Source organism: Tachypleus tridentatus, chromosome 9 (genome assembly GCF_004210375.1).
Source record: "Tachypleus tridentatus isolate NWPU-2018 chromosome 9, ASM421037v1, whole genome shotgun sequence".
NCBI classification, from domain to species: domain Eukaryota; kingdom Metazoa; phylum Arthropoda; class Merostomata; order Xiphosura; family Limulidae; genus Tachypleus; species Tachypleus tridentatus.
The window spans coordinates 33,149,406-33,163,316 of NC_134833.1; the positions used below are offsets into that span (position 1 = coordinate 33,149,406).

Below are 13,911 nucleotides of genomic sequence, written 5' to 3' on the forward strand. Positions count from 1 at the left end.
ATTTGCCTATGCTAAGTGAGGGTGGGCTTCCACTATAGTCTTGTTACGACGTTACTTCGTTACCGTTGGGGCATTTATATATATATTAATAGTACACGGTAAATTGGTCGAATTTAAGTATCTGAGTTTTATTTACTTTTAGTAAACAAGTTATCAAATAACCAGGAAAAGTGTTAATCGTTCTGGATTTTTATTTGCATTAAAAATGCCTTAAACAATATAATATATTAAACCTCACATTCGAAGCACGTGATCCAGAATTTTGGCTCTGGAAATTAAGACCTCTCATTTTACTTCTAGCTTACGCTGACTAGACTAGCCATATAAAAACTTAAAAAGTGACACATTTGCTTAGTTAAGTACTCACAAAATATTTCAGAAAATAAATAGTACAGTCGGTTAATCGCTTATAAATTAACCTAAACATGGCCTACCTTCAACGGTTTTTTCCATAGTGATATCTGTAGTTAGTTATGTCCAAATGTACCGAGCCTGTAGTATTCTCAAGCACCATCAATAGCGTTTCATTTGATTTGTTTGTCCTTTCAAGTGTTATGGTAAAGTGGATCGGCTCTAAATTTGTATAGCTCTACACCGAAGTTGTAGCGTGTTGTAGCTCGCGTCAACGTAAAATTTTCTAAACAGTATAAGTCAGTAAACAGACCTTTCGCGTATTAAAAATATGGTTTAACTTTAAATGTATATACTTTTTTCTCTTCTGGCATCAAATTTGTTTCATTGCTCGATGCACGGTAAACAAGTTTCAGATAATTCATTCGGTTTTCGCTACCCCGATCTCACATCAGCGTCTCAACAGAAGGATCGGCCTCGTTTCCCATAAAAGGAAAATCGAGCATTGACGTCACGAAAGACGACATTGTGACGTTTAACTAAGGCTTCCTTCTGCAACTTTGGTTGATCTCAAGCATCACAACTTCAGCAGCTCATTCTAGAACGATAATTCAATAAAAGAATAAAACAAAAACTTCCGGTCATAATCACAGTTAAATAAATTACGACGAATACGTAAATAAGACGTTTAATATTTAACAATTAATTATTGTTTTCATTTTGTCATTACACCTACACAGCACACACAAAATTGCTTCAATAATAAAAATGCGTTTGAAAACATTTTTTATTACTATACAACATTGAAGAAAAATAATTTTAACTGCTCGATATGTTTTCTTTTGGTGTCACCAGAAGCTTATCGTTATTACAGCTATCAGTTAGTAATTTAGACTTATAAATAATTTATATATTTTAGTTTTAATTTCTGCCAACATTTTTATATTTCAAATTAATGACATAACAATAGAAAGGAGATATAAGGTCTTTCTACAAATTAAATTGAAAATAGTCTCGTTTTGTGGTCGAAAATATGACTATATTTAAAAAATAAATTACGTTAAAAAAGATATCAGTTACGAAGTTTGGTATATCCATTAATTAATTTGTTTATTAAACATGCTAATTACTCCTGGTCTTTTATGACCCATGGTCAAAACTACAATCAAGTACATAGCAGTTTAAGTTAGATCAAATTTTATATACATTACGTAAGAAGGTCTAAAACCGATTGAGAAAAACAAACACAGTAAATAACACATAATGCTAGTTCAAAATCTGATAAATTTACGAGGGCTGATAAAAAAATACGCGGACTGTTTGAATTGCGCGGCTCCAGTTGGTTCCAGGGGAATCCGCTTGATGTCGCTAGGTTCGCACAGATCAGCTGATTACGACGCCATTTCCCGATTGCAGATATCTTTATTTGAGTATTAGCTACGCGGTTTTAAGTGAAGTGCGATTTTTTCGTTTGGCGGATTTCAGAATGAATGACCTGAAGGAGCAACGACTTGCTGTGAAATTTTGTGTTAAACTTGGAAAATCTGCGACTGAAACTTTTGCTATGCTTAACACGGCTTACGGTGATGTTGCTATGAAGCGTACGGCATGTTTCAAGTGGCATGAACGTTTTAAGGATGGTCGACAGTCCATTGAAGATTATGAGCGTCCTAGACGTCCTTCCACGTCAACTGACGACCCACACGTCGACAAAATCAACACCCTGGTGCGGACAATTCGACGTCTGACTGTCAGACATCTTGTTAGGAGATTTTGACCGAAAACTTGAAGATGCACCGCGTTGCTGCGAAATTTGTGCCTCAGAACTCGTGCGTTTTTGGCCAAACACTCGATCACTGTTCTTCCCCACCCCTCCTACTCACCTGACCTTGCTCCTTGCGATTTTTCCTTGTTCCCCAAACTCAAAAGACCCTTGAAAGGAAGAAGATTTGAGACGATTCCCGAGATTAAGGCAAATGCGACGAAGGAGCTGGAGGACAATACAAAAGAAGCGTGCCAGAACTGTTTCAACAAGTGGAAACACCGTTGGGATAAGTGTGTGCGTTGGGGAGGAGAGTACTTTGAAGGGGTCCCAGACCTGTAACTTCTAAATACAGTTCATTTTGTTTTATGACGTCTGTCCGCGTATTTTTTGAACAGACCTCGTATTTTAATTTTTACTGAGACAGTGAGATAAGCCTAGCGTAAGTTCGATCACGTTTAGGAACACTGGTTAACTAATTTCGTAGGTGGCTGAAGACTGCCCGAAAATAGATTTATTTATGATTTTTTTTTTAAAAGTGAAATGGTACGACAGCAATTTTTAACAAGAAATTTAATTAGCTTTATCTATTTAAAAAAATAACACTAAAAATAGTCTTATTATCAAGTATTGTTGATGAAATTCAGTTTGTTTGTAAATCTGTAGACATACCGCTGTACTAGCGGGGGCCCGGAGGGGAGGGGAGGAGGATACAGCTCAGATACCCCACGCTGTAGCTCTGTGGTCACATCGGACTATCTGCTGAGCCCACCGAGGCTTTGCTGTAAGAAAAACACACACACATACCCTCCCCTCGGAATCGAAATCTGATTTGTAGCATGATAAGCTCATGTAACTTCCGCTGAGCCAATGAACAGCAGTTTTTAAATCAAAGATTAGTACAATAAGACAAATCTATAACAGTACTGCAAACAAAAAGTTCCAATCTGTAAAATCTTCTTTATTTAACTAATAAAATAAAACTAAATAATCGGAACACTCGGTATAGCATACAAGCGACATCTTCCGAGAAACATTGGCAATAAAACTGTTTTTCTATTACAAATTAATTTAAATTGCGTTTACATCACAGAAATATGTTCAACAGGATTTGATTACTCAGTAGAAATATAGACTGGATTGCCAATTTAGGTATTTTACATTTTTAATGTACTATTTGATATATTGAGACTAATTATGTATTTAATTTATAAAAGTTTAGAAACTCTCCAAAAATAATAAAAAAAATCAACGAGATATAGCACTCATGTATCTGGTTTGATTACATAGTGTTGCCCTCTAGTGGGTTTATAACTCTAAAAATCAGGGTGCTATAACAATGGTCATGATAAGTCACCGAGACCATATCTTCATTCAACGTATAACCGTCAGCTTATATCTCATAAGAACAACTATAGATCTCATTAGAGCGTATCATTTACAAAAAAACTACATAATGTAGATAAGAGGCATAACACTTGTTATACCTACCCCTTTTACATCTAAGAAACAGAACTCTGCCCCATAAAGTTTCAAGAGTATTTTAAACATAATTATACGTATATACATACGGGGATGGACAAAAAGATGAGTTTCCTTGAAAATGTTGTTAATTTGTTTCCTACTTTAAATGTTTCAATCGGACAAATGCCATCATTTCTGTAACATTCCAATGAAGAACCAATGTTAAAGAAGCATTCTATTACGTTTGTGTTTAAAATGAGAAAGTAATATTAAATTTGATGTATGGAGTTTGTATTTCGATTAGTGGTTTGTTTTCTGTTATGATTAAAGCAATAAAGAAAAAGACTAATAATATTTTTTTAATTTTCGCGCAAAGCTACATGAGGGCTATCTGCGCTAGCAGTCTCTAACTGAGCAGTGTTAGGAAACTTTGTTATCATCACCCACCGCTAACTCTTGGGCTACTCTTTTACCAACGAATAGTGGGATTGACTGTAACATTGTAACGCCCTCACGGCTGAAAGGGCGAGCATGTTTGGTACGATGGGGATTCAAACCTGCGGCCCTCAGATTACGAGTCTAACGCCTTAACCCACCCGGCCATGGCCAATAATTGATGACATACAAAATCAGAACGATTATTTGGGTTAATCTAACAATTAATAACTGATATTTAGCGCATGGACAGCTTTATCTATTTCGACAATTACGTTATGACCCTGTTGAACACTAATTTACAGAACTATGAACACAGTGCAGTTGATTTGTGCTTAAAAAGAAAAGTGTAAAAAGTAAAACGGTCGTTGACTTTAAAAACTTCGTAAGTCACGTTTTAGTTCATTTAAGATAATGAAGTTCTGTGTTAAAAATATTTTTCAATGCATATATAAACTATGTCGTAACAAACTAAATATTATCCCATTACACTTAATGGTACTGACTCATAATAAATGTTTCTAAAGAAACAGCTTCTTTTAGTTATAAAACACAAAATTTGAATTCGGAAAGTTGGTATATGTGTGTAGTGCAAAGTTACACAATGGGCTAACTATCCGTGCTGTGCCCATGAATATTTGGCGCAGATATCCCAGCTGCTTTGTGACAATAAAACCCCAAACCAACCAACCAATCATGAATATTTACTCCTGCTTTTCGAGTGGCGTGATTCCTCATAAGACATACTGTAGTTGATTGCAATTTTACAGTTATTTAACACGAAAATATTTAATATTGGATTATTGAAGTTTAGTATCTAGAATGAACAATTTTAAAATAAACCGTGTATAACAATTTTCAGTTATAATTTTCTTCTCACTGTTAAATTTAATAAAGCTTTTAGAATAACTTTACACTTCATCTAGACAACTTAGAATTAAACGTACGTAAAAAAATAAATTCTAGCTACTTGTTTGTTTGTTTGTTTTTTAAAAATTGATAGATTTAATCAAATACTCGAGGGCTATCTGTTACTAGCCGTCCCTAATTTAGTAGTGTAAGACTAGAGGGAAGGCAGCTAGTCATCACCACCCACCGCCAACCCTTGGGCTACTCTGTTACCAACGAATAGTGGGATTGACCGTCATATTATAACGCCCCCAAGTAATGGGAGGGCGACCTGCATGTTTTGCGCGTCTTGCGCGAACCCGCGAACCTCGAATTACGAGTCGCACACCTTACGCGCTGGGCCATGCCAGGCCAAATTCTAGCTACACTAATAAATTACAAAATCCATCATAAATCACTTTTTAAAAATAAATGATAGATTTATTATCAAATACCATAAATTATGTTTTCAATTACTATATCACCTACACCTATTAAAATACAGTAGAGTAACTGTTTGACAGAGCTGTGAGGTTTGCTACAAAAGGTTTTCAAAATATTAAATACACTGTATTTATATTTAATTTCATGGCAGTCTTTCATGAACTGGGTGTAATGAAGTTTATTTTTCAAGTTAGGTATACCCACAAAAACATTCAACAATTTGATGGATGGTAGGTGTATTTCCATACATCATGAAACTTAAAATGCAAAAACAAGTCTACTTTTATTTTCCAACACATTACTCTAAGTTATTTATGGAAATCTTTTGGTAGAAAAACTTGTTTTAATAAAAAATTAAAGCACGTTAAGAAAGTTAAATAAATAAAAAATTACAAGTTAACTGACAGAAATTTAGGTTAGTACTGGTACCACAAACAGACTATAACAACTGAAAAAACAACAATTCTTTAGCAGGCAAATTGCACATCTGCTTAAAAAAGAATAGTGTAAATTATTTAAATTATTTTAGGTAAACAATTAGACTTTAGAACAAATTTTTACCATCAGCTTGTTAAAACTTGTTGTAGCAATTCCTAAATTGTTTACACAAGTGAAAAACTTGTGAAAACTAGTGACTCCATTACTGTGTTTCTGGAATTGTATAGTATTCCACGGAAAAAAAAATGGATTTGATGTGTATGAAAAGTAACAGTTTTATACCAAAAGATTCCAACTATTAATTCTCTAACCAAAAGCTATAAAAACATTTTTAATGATACACCCCTTTAAGAAGCATTCATTGAAGGTTTGTGGTAACTTAAACTTTCAGGCCTACAATATACACCCTTTGCTACATGTATATATAATCAAATTCTCAAAATAATCCATCACTACAAAATCTTACATGTATTCAACACAGCATTGTTAGTGTGTACCTGAAACCCAGGAGAAAAATTTAGTCTAATATTTAATATATTGTTAATATATATAATACAAAATATAGATAGCACTAGTAAACAACAGTTTGTATATTGTATACATATAGATGGAAGATGGCTTGAATTCAAATTGTGATTCATATAAAACTTCACAGTTTGCAATATAATTGATAATACAACAAAGATTAGAGAAAATAGGCACCGTCCACACCATACAAATCTGGTTACACTTCACACTTGAAAGCCACTTTAAAACTGTCTGGAGAAGTCAAAGTCAGGATAAAAATACAAATATCAAGCACAGAAGAGGGGTCAGTGTGCAAAGTCAAACTGATGTCATCAATTCAGTCATATCACAAGTGCAATTATATTTTTGTGACACATATAACTTTTTGTGTATAATGGACTTGTATATTTAGTAAAAGCTTGGCACTTTTCACATGGACTCATTTAGTAAATTACAAATTATAGCTAACATTTGATTTATAAGCAACTGGTTTATAAAGTGATAATAATTTTAGTAGGGGATGTTTTATTTATTTCCCTTAACTTTACTGTTCACTTCCACAGAATAATTAATTTAAATCTGAGCTGTTAATACTTTGATGAAAAATAGCTGTCTCTACCAACTGTCAAAAACCTCTTTATAAGGAATAATACATGTATACCTGAATTCTGTACTTACAGCTTAATAGTTATTTGTAAGATTATTTTGTAAGAGGTAGTAAGAAAATTCTAGTATTTTAGTTATTTGTATTAAGAAAACTACTTTATTCTAGTTAAAAACCAACTCTCATTAAATTATAGTAAACCAAAAACAAAACTTATGATAATTTCTACTTTTTACATATGGACTATTTAATGAAAATGGTTTTAATTTAACCCTTTGATCCCCAGGTTCCCCACCATTTCAGTACTATGGCTCTTGGACTCCCCCAATAATTTTCAGCCATTCTGATATTTAATTTGTAAACTTAGAAATCTTACAAGGTGACTTTCCAAAATGTTGTAACATAATTTTGGGTTTACAGTACAAAACAATGAATTTTCTTATTTATAACATTTCTGATGCTACAGTTCAATGATTTATTGCTGGAACTGAACTTTGGAATGATAAGCCTCAAAGCAATTCTCACTGCCAGGTCCAATGTACTGGTACACCTCACACGAGTAAATTGTTGTAGTATACTTTGGCAGGTCCTTGTTCTTGGCTTCCTGATTTCCCTCTCTTTGTTTGCTTGTATTTCTCTGCACAGGGCCTGGCATAGCTAAGCACGTTAAGGCGTGCGACTCGTAATCTGAGGGTCGCGGGTTTGCATCCCCGTCGTGCCCAACATGCTCACCCTTTCAGCTGTGGGGGCGTTATAATGTGACAGTCAATTCCACTATTTGTTAGTAAAAGAGTAGCCCAAGAGTTGGCGGTAGGTGGTGATGACTAGCTGCCTTCCCTCTAGGTCTTACACTGCTAAATTAGGGATGGCTAGCACAGATAGCCCTTGAATAGCTTTGTGGGAAATTCAAAAGAACAATTCTCTGCACAGACAATGCATTTGTTGTTTGAAGTTGCTCCTTGTCATCACTCAGGTAGGTACTGGGACATTTGGTTTATTCAGCAGTTGTGTCACATCTGAGCCAAACTTTTGATGTGGCAAAAATTATTAGAAAATTACAACTTTGTTTCTTTAAATGTGGTAGCTCTATATCCAAATATCAAACATAGTTATGGATTTATTGCCATAAAATTTCTTTTGGATCAATACAAGGAATTAATCAATTTCAAATTTAATAAAGGTTTTTATTTTAAAAGGCTTAAGTCTAGTCTTAAAAAAATAGGTACAGTAATGGGTGCAAAGAAGATTTCTACACAGTTGTTTTGTGACATGGAATGATACTCAAGAAATTAGTACATTTGTTGAGGTTTTGAACTTGATAAATAAGGAGATTATGTTTACCTCTGAAAGAAAAAATAATATTTTGAAACATTATGTATATATCTAGCACCATTATGGAACGTTGACCTTTTTAACACAAGTATATAACCTTTTGGAGAAAGATCATAATCTAATTATCTGATTGTGGCTCTCAAACAGGCTTTAACCAAGACAGGTTTGTAGACTATCCATAGCATCCCTGATATGTGAGTATGTGTGTATGCAAAATCTAGTTAAGACAGACTCTGCCAAAAGATGCATTTCTGAGGTATTCTCAGATAAAAAGAAATTCAATAAAAATAAACAAGAGATCTGACCATGACATGCAATTCTGAATTAATACTTAAAGTACTAAATGACTAATAATTTGTTAATAGAAATAGAGAGACTGAAAAAAAAACCTCAATACAGAAACAGAGTGTATTTCTGCTTGAGTATGGATGGATTTTCTCCATCAGGTTAAAAACCACGGTCAGGCTTGGATTAGACTTGAGGAAAATTAACTACACAATAGGTTTCTACTTCATTTACCTTGCATGACTATACCACTGCAATCATTCTCATTTCACACTGGGTGGGGCCAAAACCTCCAGATATTACATTGAAGGACACTGCCCCTGACATTTTGAAACAAGGTCAGTGTACACAAAGTTCTCCATGGGCAGTAGCACACGTTATATAACTTTGAGAATAGCAAAGGTTAACTTGAAACAAGGCTGATTTAAGAGCATTAACTGATCATGTATTGTGTGAAAACCTGCACATATCCAGAACAAATAATAAATTCAAATTGTATATTAATACTACACAGGCAGAATCAATTTATGATACATTCATGTATCACACACCTAATAAATCAAAAGTATACATGTGTTGTCTTATATTCAATGTGATTAACTTGTTAATTGCTGCTACAAATTTGTCTTAAAATTATCACATTCTACTGAATTATTTGCTTTGGACCTGTAAAATTTAGTTACTGACAAAAAAACTGAACCAAGGCATGCTTATAGCTTTGTGTATGTTGTTGTTTTATAATAACAGCAGTGGGAAGGCTTAACGGATCAGTTTTAGTCTAACATTTAAGAGGGTGTAGTTTAAAGTTGCTGACTGGCAGTAAGTTTCGAAGTGTCAAGTAATACAATTGATTTAGACAGTCCTTCTTTCCAACAACATAACCATCAAAGTAACAAATGTAAGATATAATGGTAATAACACCCTTTCCAATTTATGTAAATTGCTTTTATGATAATTTCTGTTTCCATGAAAAGAATAATAGTAGAATAAATGTTGCAAATTCTTTAAAGTATTACAAATCAATCCAAAATTTTTATATTTGAAAATATCAGTCACAATAAATATAGTCTTAAATTTCTTTAGAATGTAAAATGTTATGCAAACAACAACAATACACTATTACATTTTACTGTATTATTAAAGATAAAGATATAATAAAACTACTTCTGAATCTAAACTGTAATATAATTGCAGATTAGTAATACAGAACTAAATTAAAAAAAAGACAATTAGCTAACTTTCAACAAACCTAGCTATAATTGATAAAAAATATTATATGCTAAGGTAGGCTTACATCAAGTGTTTGAGATAAATTGTTTGTTTGTGTGTTTTTAATTTTGCACAAAGCTACACTCAGGCTTTCTGCATTAGCCATTCCTAATTTAGCAATGTAAGACTAAAGGGAAGACAGGTAATCACCACCACCCACTTAAGCTGCTCTTTTACTAATGAACAGTGGAATTGACCAACACTTCATAATGCCCCCACAGCTGAAAGGGCAAGCATGTTTGGTGTCTGAGATCAAGCAAGCTGTGAATGCAAGTACTGCAAACAACTCATATATAAGGAAACTTTTGAGTATCGTCGGTTGTTGTTGTTTTTTTTTTGGGGGGGGGACTATGAAGTCATCTTGTCTTAAACATGGAAAGCTAAAACCAAAAATGAAACTTTTCACTGGTTCTGGATCCCAACTCACAGAGGTTTGGAGACACCCATCAGAGGACAGTGGAGTCTTTGTGGTGCATTCTAGGTGACTTTGGGGAACTAAGTATTCACTTGATTGCTACTAAGATGAAAAGTGAAAACTGGCCTTTTGTAATCTTAATTATGTTCCCATGGTCAGACTTAAGAGGTCAGTTGACACATAAATTTACACTGATTAGAATGTAACGGTTTAAAATGAGCATGGTGCTACAACCAGGGTTAAAAAAATCAATAGTTTATTCACAACAATAACACACAGAAATAAATACAACACTTACCAAAACACAGTTAATAAACAAATGTCTGGTCAAGGCTTCACACCAATATTATTAATAAACAATTTATCATACATATTAAAAAAATCAATAATAGTGAAATCAGGAGAATAACCAGAAAGAAAAACTTAAACCCACCCCAAGTATGGCAACACGAAAATACTTTTCAGTATACATAACAATATTGAGTGACAAACAGCAATAATTCACTGACTTTTCCTCTCTCTCTCACTGAATTTTCTTGAAGAGTATTCATTCACAGAGTTAATCACAAGATCATGAATTTACATACTCTTCTGCTACATTAATAGTATCTACAGTCACCACTAGGATAACTGGTGTCAGTTTCATCATACAGACAAGCTTACTCAAAATACAGATGATTAATTAGAAGGTAAATTGGCACTTTTTGTAAAAAAATCACAGATAAACTAAACAATAGAAGAAAGTAATAAACAAGTGATAAACACAGCCATAATCATAAAAAAAATGCTATCACACAAGACCAATTAAATAGAAACTTGTAATTTTAAGGAAACTAAGGACAATACTTGCACAAAGCAATGTCTAGTATAACAGATTAATGACCAGTAATTCTGTACAAAGGAAGCCTTTTAAAAGACAGCTATGGAAACTTTGTTAATTTTTTAAAGAAGAAAAGAAAATGTAGTCAAAATTATCTAAGTGCTGAATAATTTTTAATGTGTTTGAAATTACTACTGCAGGATTTTACCCTCCTGTAACTTATGAGAGTGAATAATTTTGAAACTGTAACATTTACTGTATTTGTAATAAAAATTCCTCACGATCAAAAATTTTGTCATATACCTCTTTCCTCCAATATTTATCTGATCATGTCTATCTCTGTTCAACTTAGGCTCCATCTAAAAAATTTCACATATAAAAATAACATGTTATACTCTAAACATTGGGGCAAAAGCAGGTACTATTAAAGAGAATGGCAGAATGTTTAAAACTTACTTCTAAGCTGATCCTCTTGAACCATCTGTCATTGCACTTTAAAAATTCATTCATTTCTGAGGTGTAGGACATCTTCAGCTTTAAAAGACGTTTTGTAATCGGTCAGTTGTTCATTAATGCCTTAGTTAAAAGAAGCCTCACATACTGACTTAAGTTTAACATAAAGAATAAAGATAAAAACAGCAGTTCTATAACTTACTCTTAAGTACTTGGATTACCTCTGTTCCCAGCCCATCCAAAGTATTTCTTGCAGGATTTGAATGAATTGTGTGTATTGCCAATTTAGTAAAAGAGAGGAATTCACAATATGTCAGCCACTTTTCATTCCTGAACAGGTGATGGCACATAGAAAGCAATTTTGTAACTGAACTTAAAATTTAAAAAGTACATACATGTACAATATAAACAATTTTAACTTGTAGATATTTATACTATGATAAGGCAACTGGTATTACTACTGGAATTTTGTTTTTAAAGTAACTTGCACTCATTGAAAAGAAGAGTGGAGGCAGAATCTAAAATGACAGAATATAGTGGCTCCAGCATTTGTGTTTCATCTGTAACACAGCAGTGTAGAAAACTTAGGGCATCCATGTTTCCATCCTGAAATGTGTTCATTTGCAATATTTGAGGGAGCTACAACTTTCACATCATGTAAGACAAAATGACACACATACATATATCAAAAGATGGTGAATGTTTTGTTTTTCTTGTAACAAAACTCACCATTTGATAAAAAACATAAACTCCCCACTTGATTCTTTGGCTCCAATAATTTTGTTTGGTTCTAAACCTCTGTCAAATCCTTTGAGGTTGTTTTCATTCTTTAAAATAAAATCAAAAACAAACTGTTTAAAATAAAATTAAATGTAAAAACAATTTCAAAATCTTATCTCAGTTTTTACTTTTAATGATTTTCAAAGTAATGATAAGATAAGAAATGAAAATCAAAATAGATTTGTTCAAAAAACAAAATCTCTGGAAATAGAACATTACAGACTTATCGTGATAGTAAGAAGAACATTTTCTGTGCCTTTTAAAAATCTATGTAGGGAAATCAAACCAGATTTATTTATTTATTTCATTATTAATATTTTTTGTTCTTTTCATATTAATACAATTATAGCTGATTAACAGTTATTAGTCATTTTACATTTAGATATGTGAACACCAGTCGCTTCTGATTAATTATTTGAAGAAACTATGTAACGTGTGAACAGCAAGGGTTAATCATGTGTTAAAATGACTCATAAGAATATGGTGTGTGATGAAAAAAAATCTGTTCACAATAATGTGAAATGTCTCTACTTAATGTAATTACAGCATTTTAATCAATAATTTCACACACTTGTTAGTAAAACTATATACACTTCTGAGAGAATTAAATAACTCAAACTACATAATCTTACCAAGAATATAATGTAATGATTTAAAAATTAAAAAATGCTTGTGTGAAAAATAATTGAGATCAACAGTTTAATATGTATTATGATAAACATAAAAGAGTATGACACACTAATACACCACAAGTAAACACATATCTATCTATTTACATATAAATTTATCAGAGGAAAGAGACCCTGATTCATATATGTTACTAATTTGAAGTTTTTGCTTTACTTCACTTTTAGGTATGTTTTAATATTTCGTGCACTTGAAAGGTCTGTTTATTTATTTAAAACTATTGTTTATTTTATAATAGCTAAACGTTGTAATTATAAATCACTATTATCTTGAAGCTGATGAGTGCTCAAACTAAAACTAGAACCAGCTTCAAATAAAGTACTTCAAGTGATCCATTAAGTTTTTTTTTCATTATATATAATTCTTTTTTCACCAAGCCTGAAACCCCAACAAAGTCTTCCATGATCTTGGATTTTAACACTATTGATCCACAGTTTGATTCCTTGTAATTATGAAAAACTGATTCTGTTTAATTTCTATCTGGTTGATTTCTGTCATTCAGGAACAACATTTGTTGTTGACATAGTGGCCTACCTTTGTTAATAAGACAGAACTATAAAATTACAATGTCTCTCTTTAAAATTTGTATTTTGGCAATTTGCAGCAATTTTCTCCAAAACAAAAATGTTTCTTAGTATCTAAAGCTGACAGATAAATATTCAAAGACAAAAATCTTGTTGTAAAATGTATTACACATTGTAATCTCAAATCAAGGAGTAATTTTCCTGATTCATTCTTTAATTTTGGCTCTAGATGGGTATTACTGGCATAATATTTGCTGAAGCACTAATAGTTAAAGAGTTAAACCTTAAAAATGTTATTTAAGCACATTCTAAAAACAAAGAAAATGAGCTTCAGGAACAATGTTTCAAAAGGGAACTTTGACTCCTATTACACAAAAATAATTTATGACTTAGCATGATGTTTTGTATGCTAAGCAATGGTGAGATAATTAAAAATGTAATAATTAGTTAGTG

General features: G+C 32.5%; 1 protein-coding gene across 1 annotated transcript in view; it reads right to left on the reverse strand.

The window, feature by feature from the left end:
* Positions 1 to 13,911, reverse strand: part of LOC143225013 (uncharacterized) — a 72,925-nt gene that overhangs the window by 53,226 nt on the left and 5,788 nt on the right. Inside the window, exons 4-6 of the mRNA XM_076453648.1 lie at positions 12,225 to 12,294; positions 11,471 to 11,548; positions 435 to 949 (exon numbers count right to left, since the gene is read on the reverse strand). Of these exons, the coding sequence (XP_076309763.1) occupies positions 435 to 453 (19 nt within the window). The 5' untranslated portion in view covers positions 454 to 949; positions 11,471 to 11,548; positions 12,225 to 12,294. The remainder of the gene's footprint in view (positions 1 to 434; positions 950 to 11,470; positions 11,549 to 12,224; positions 12,295 to 13,911) is intronic.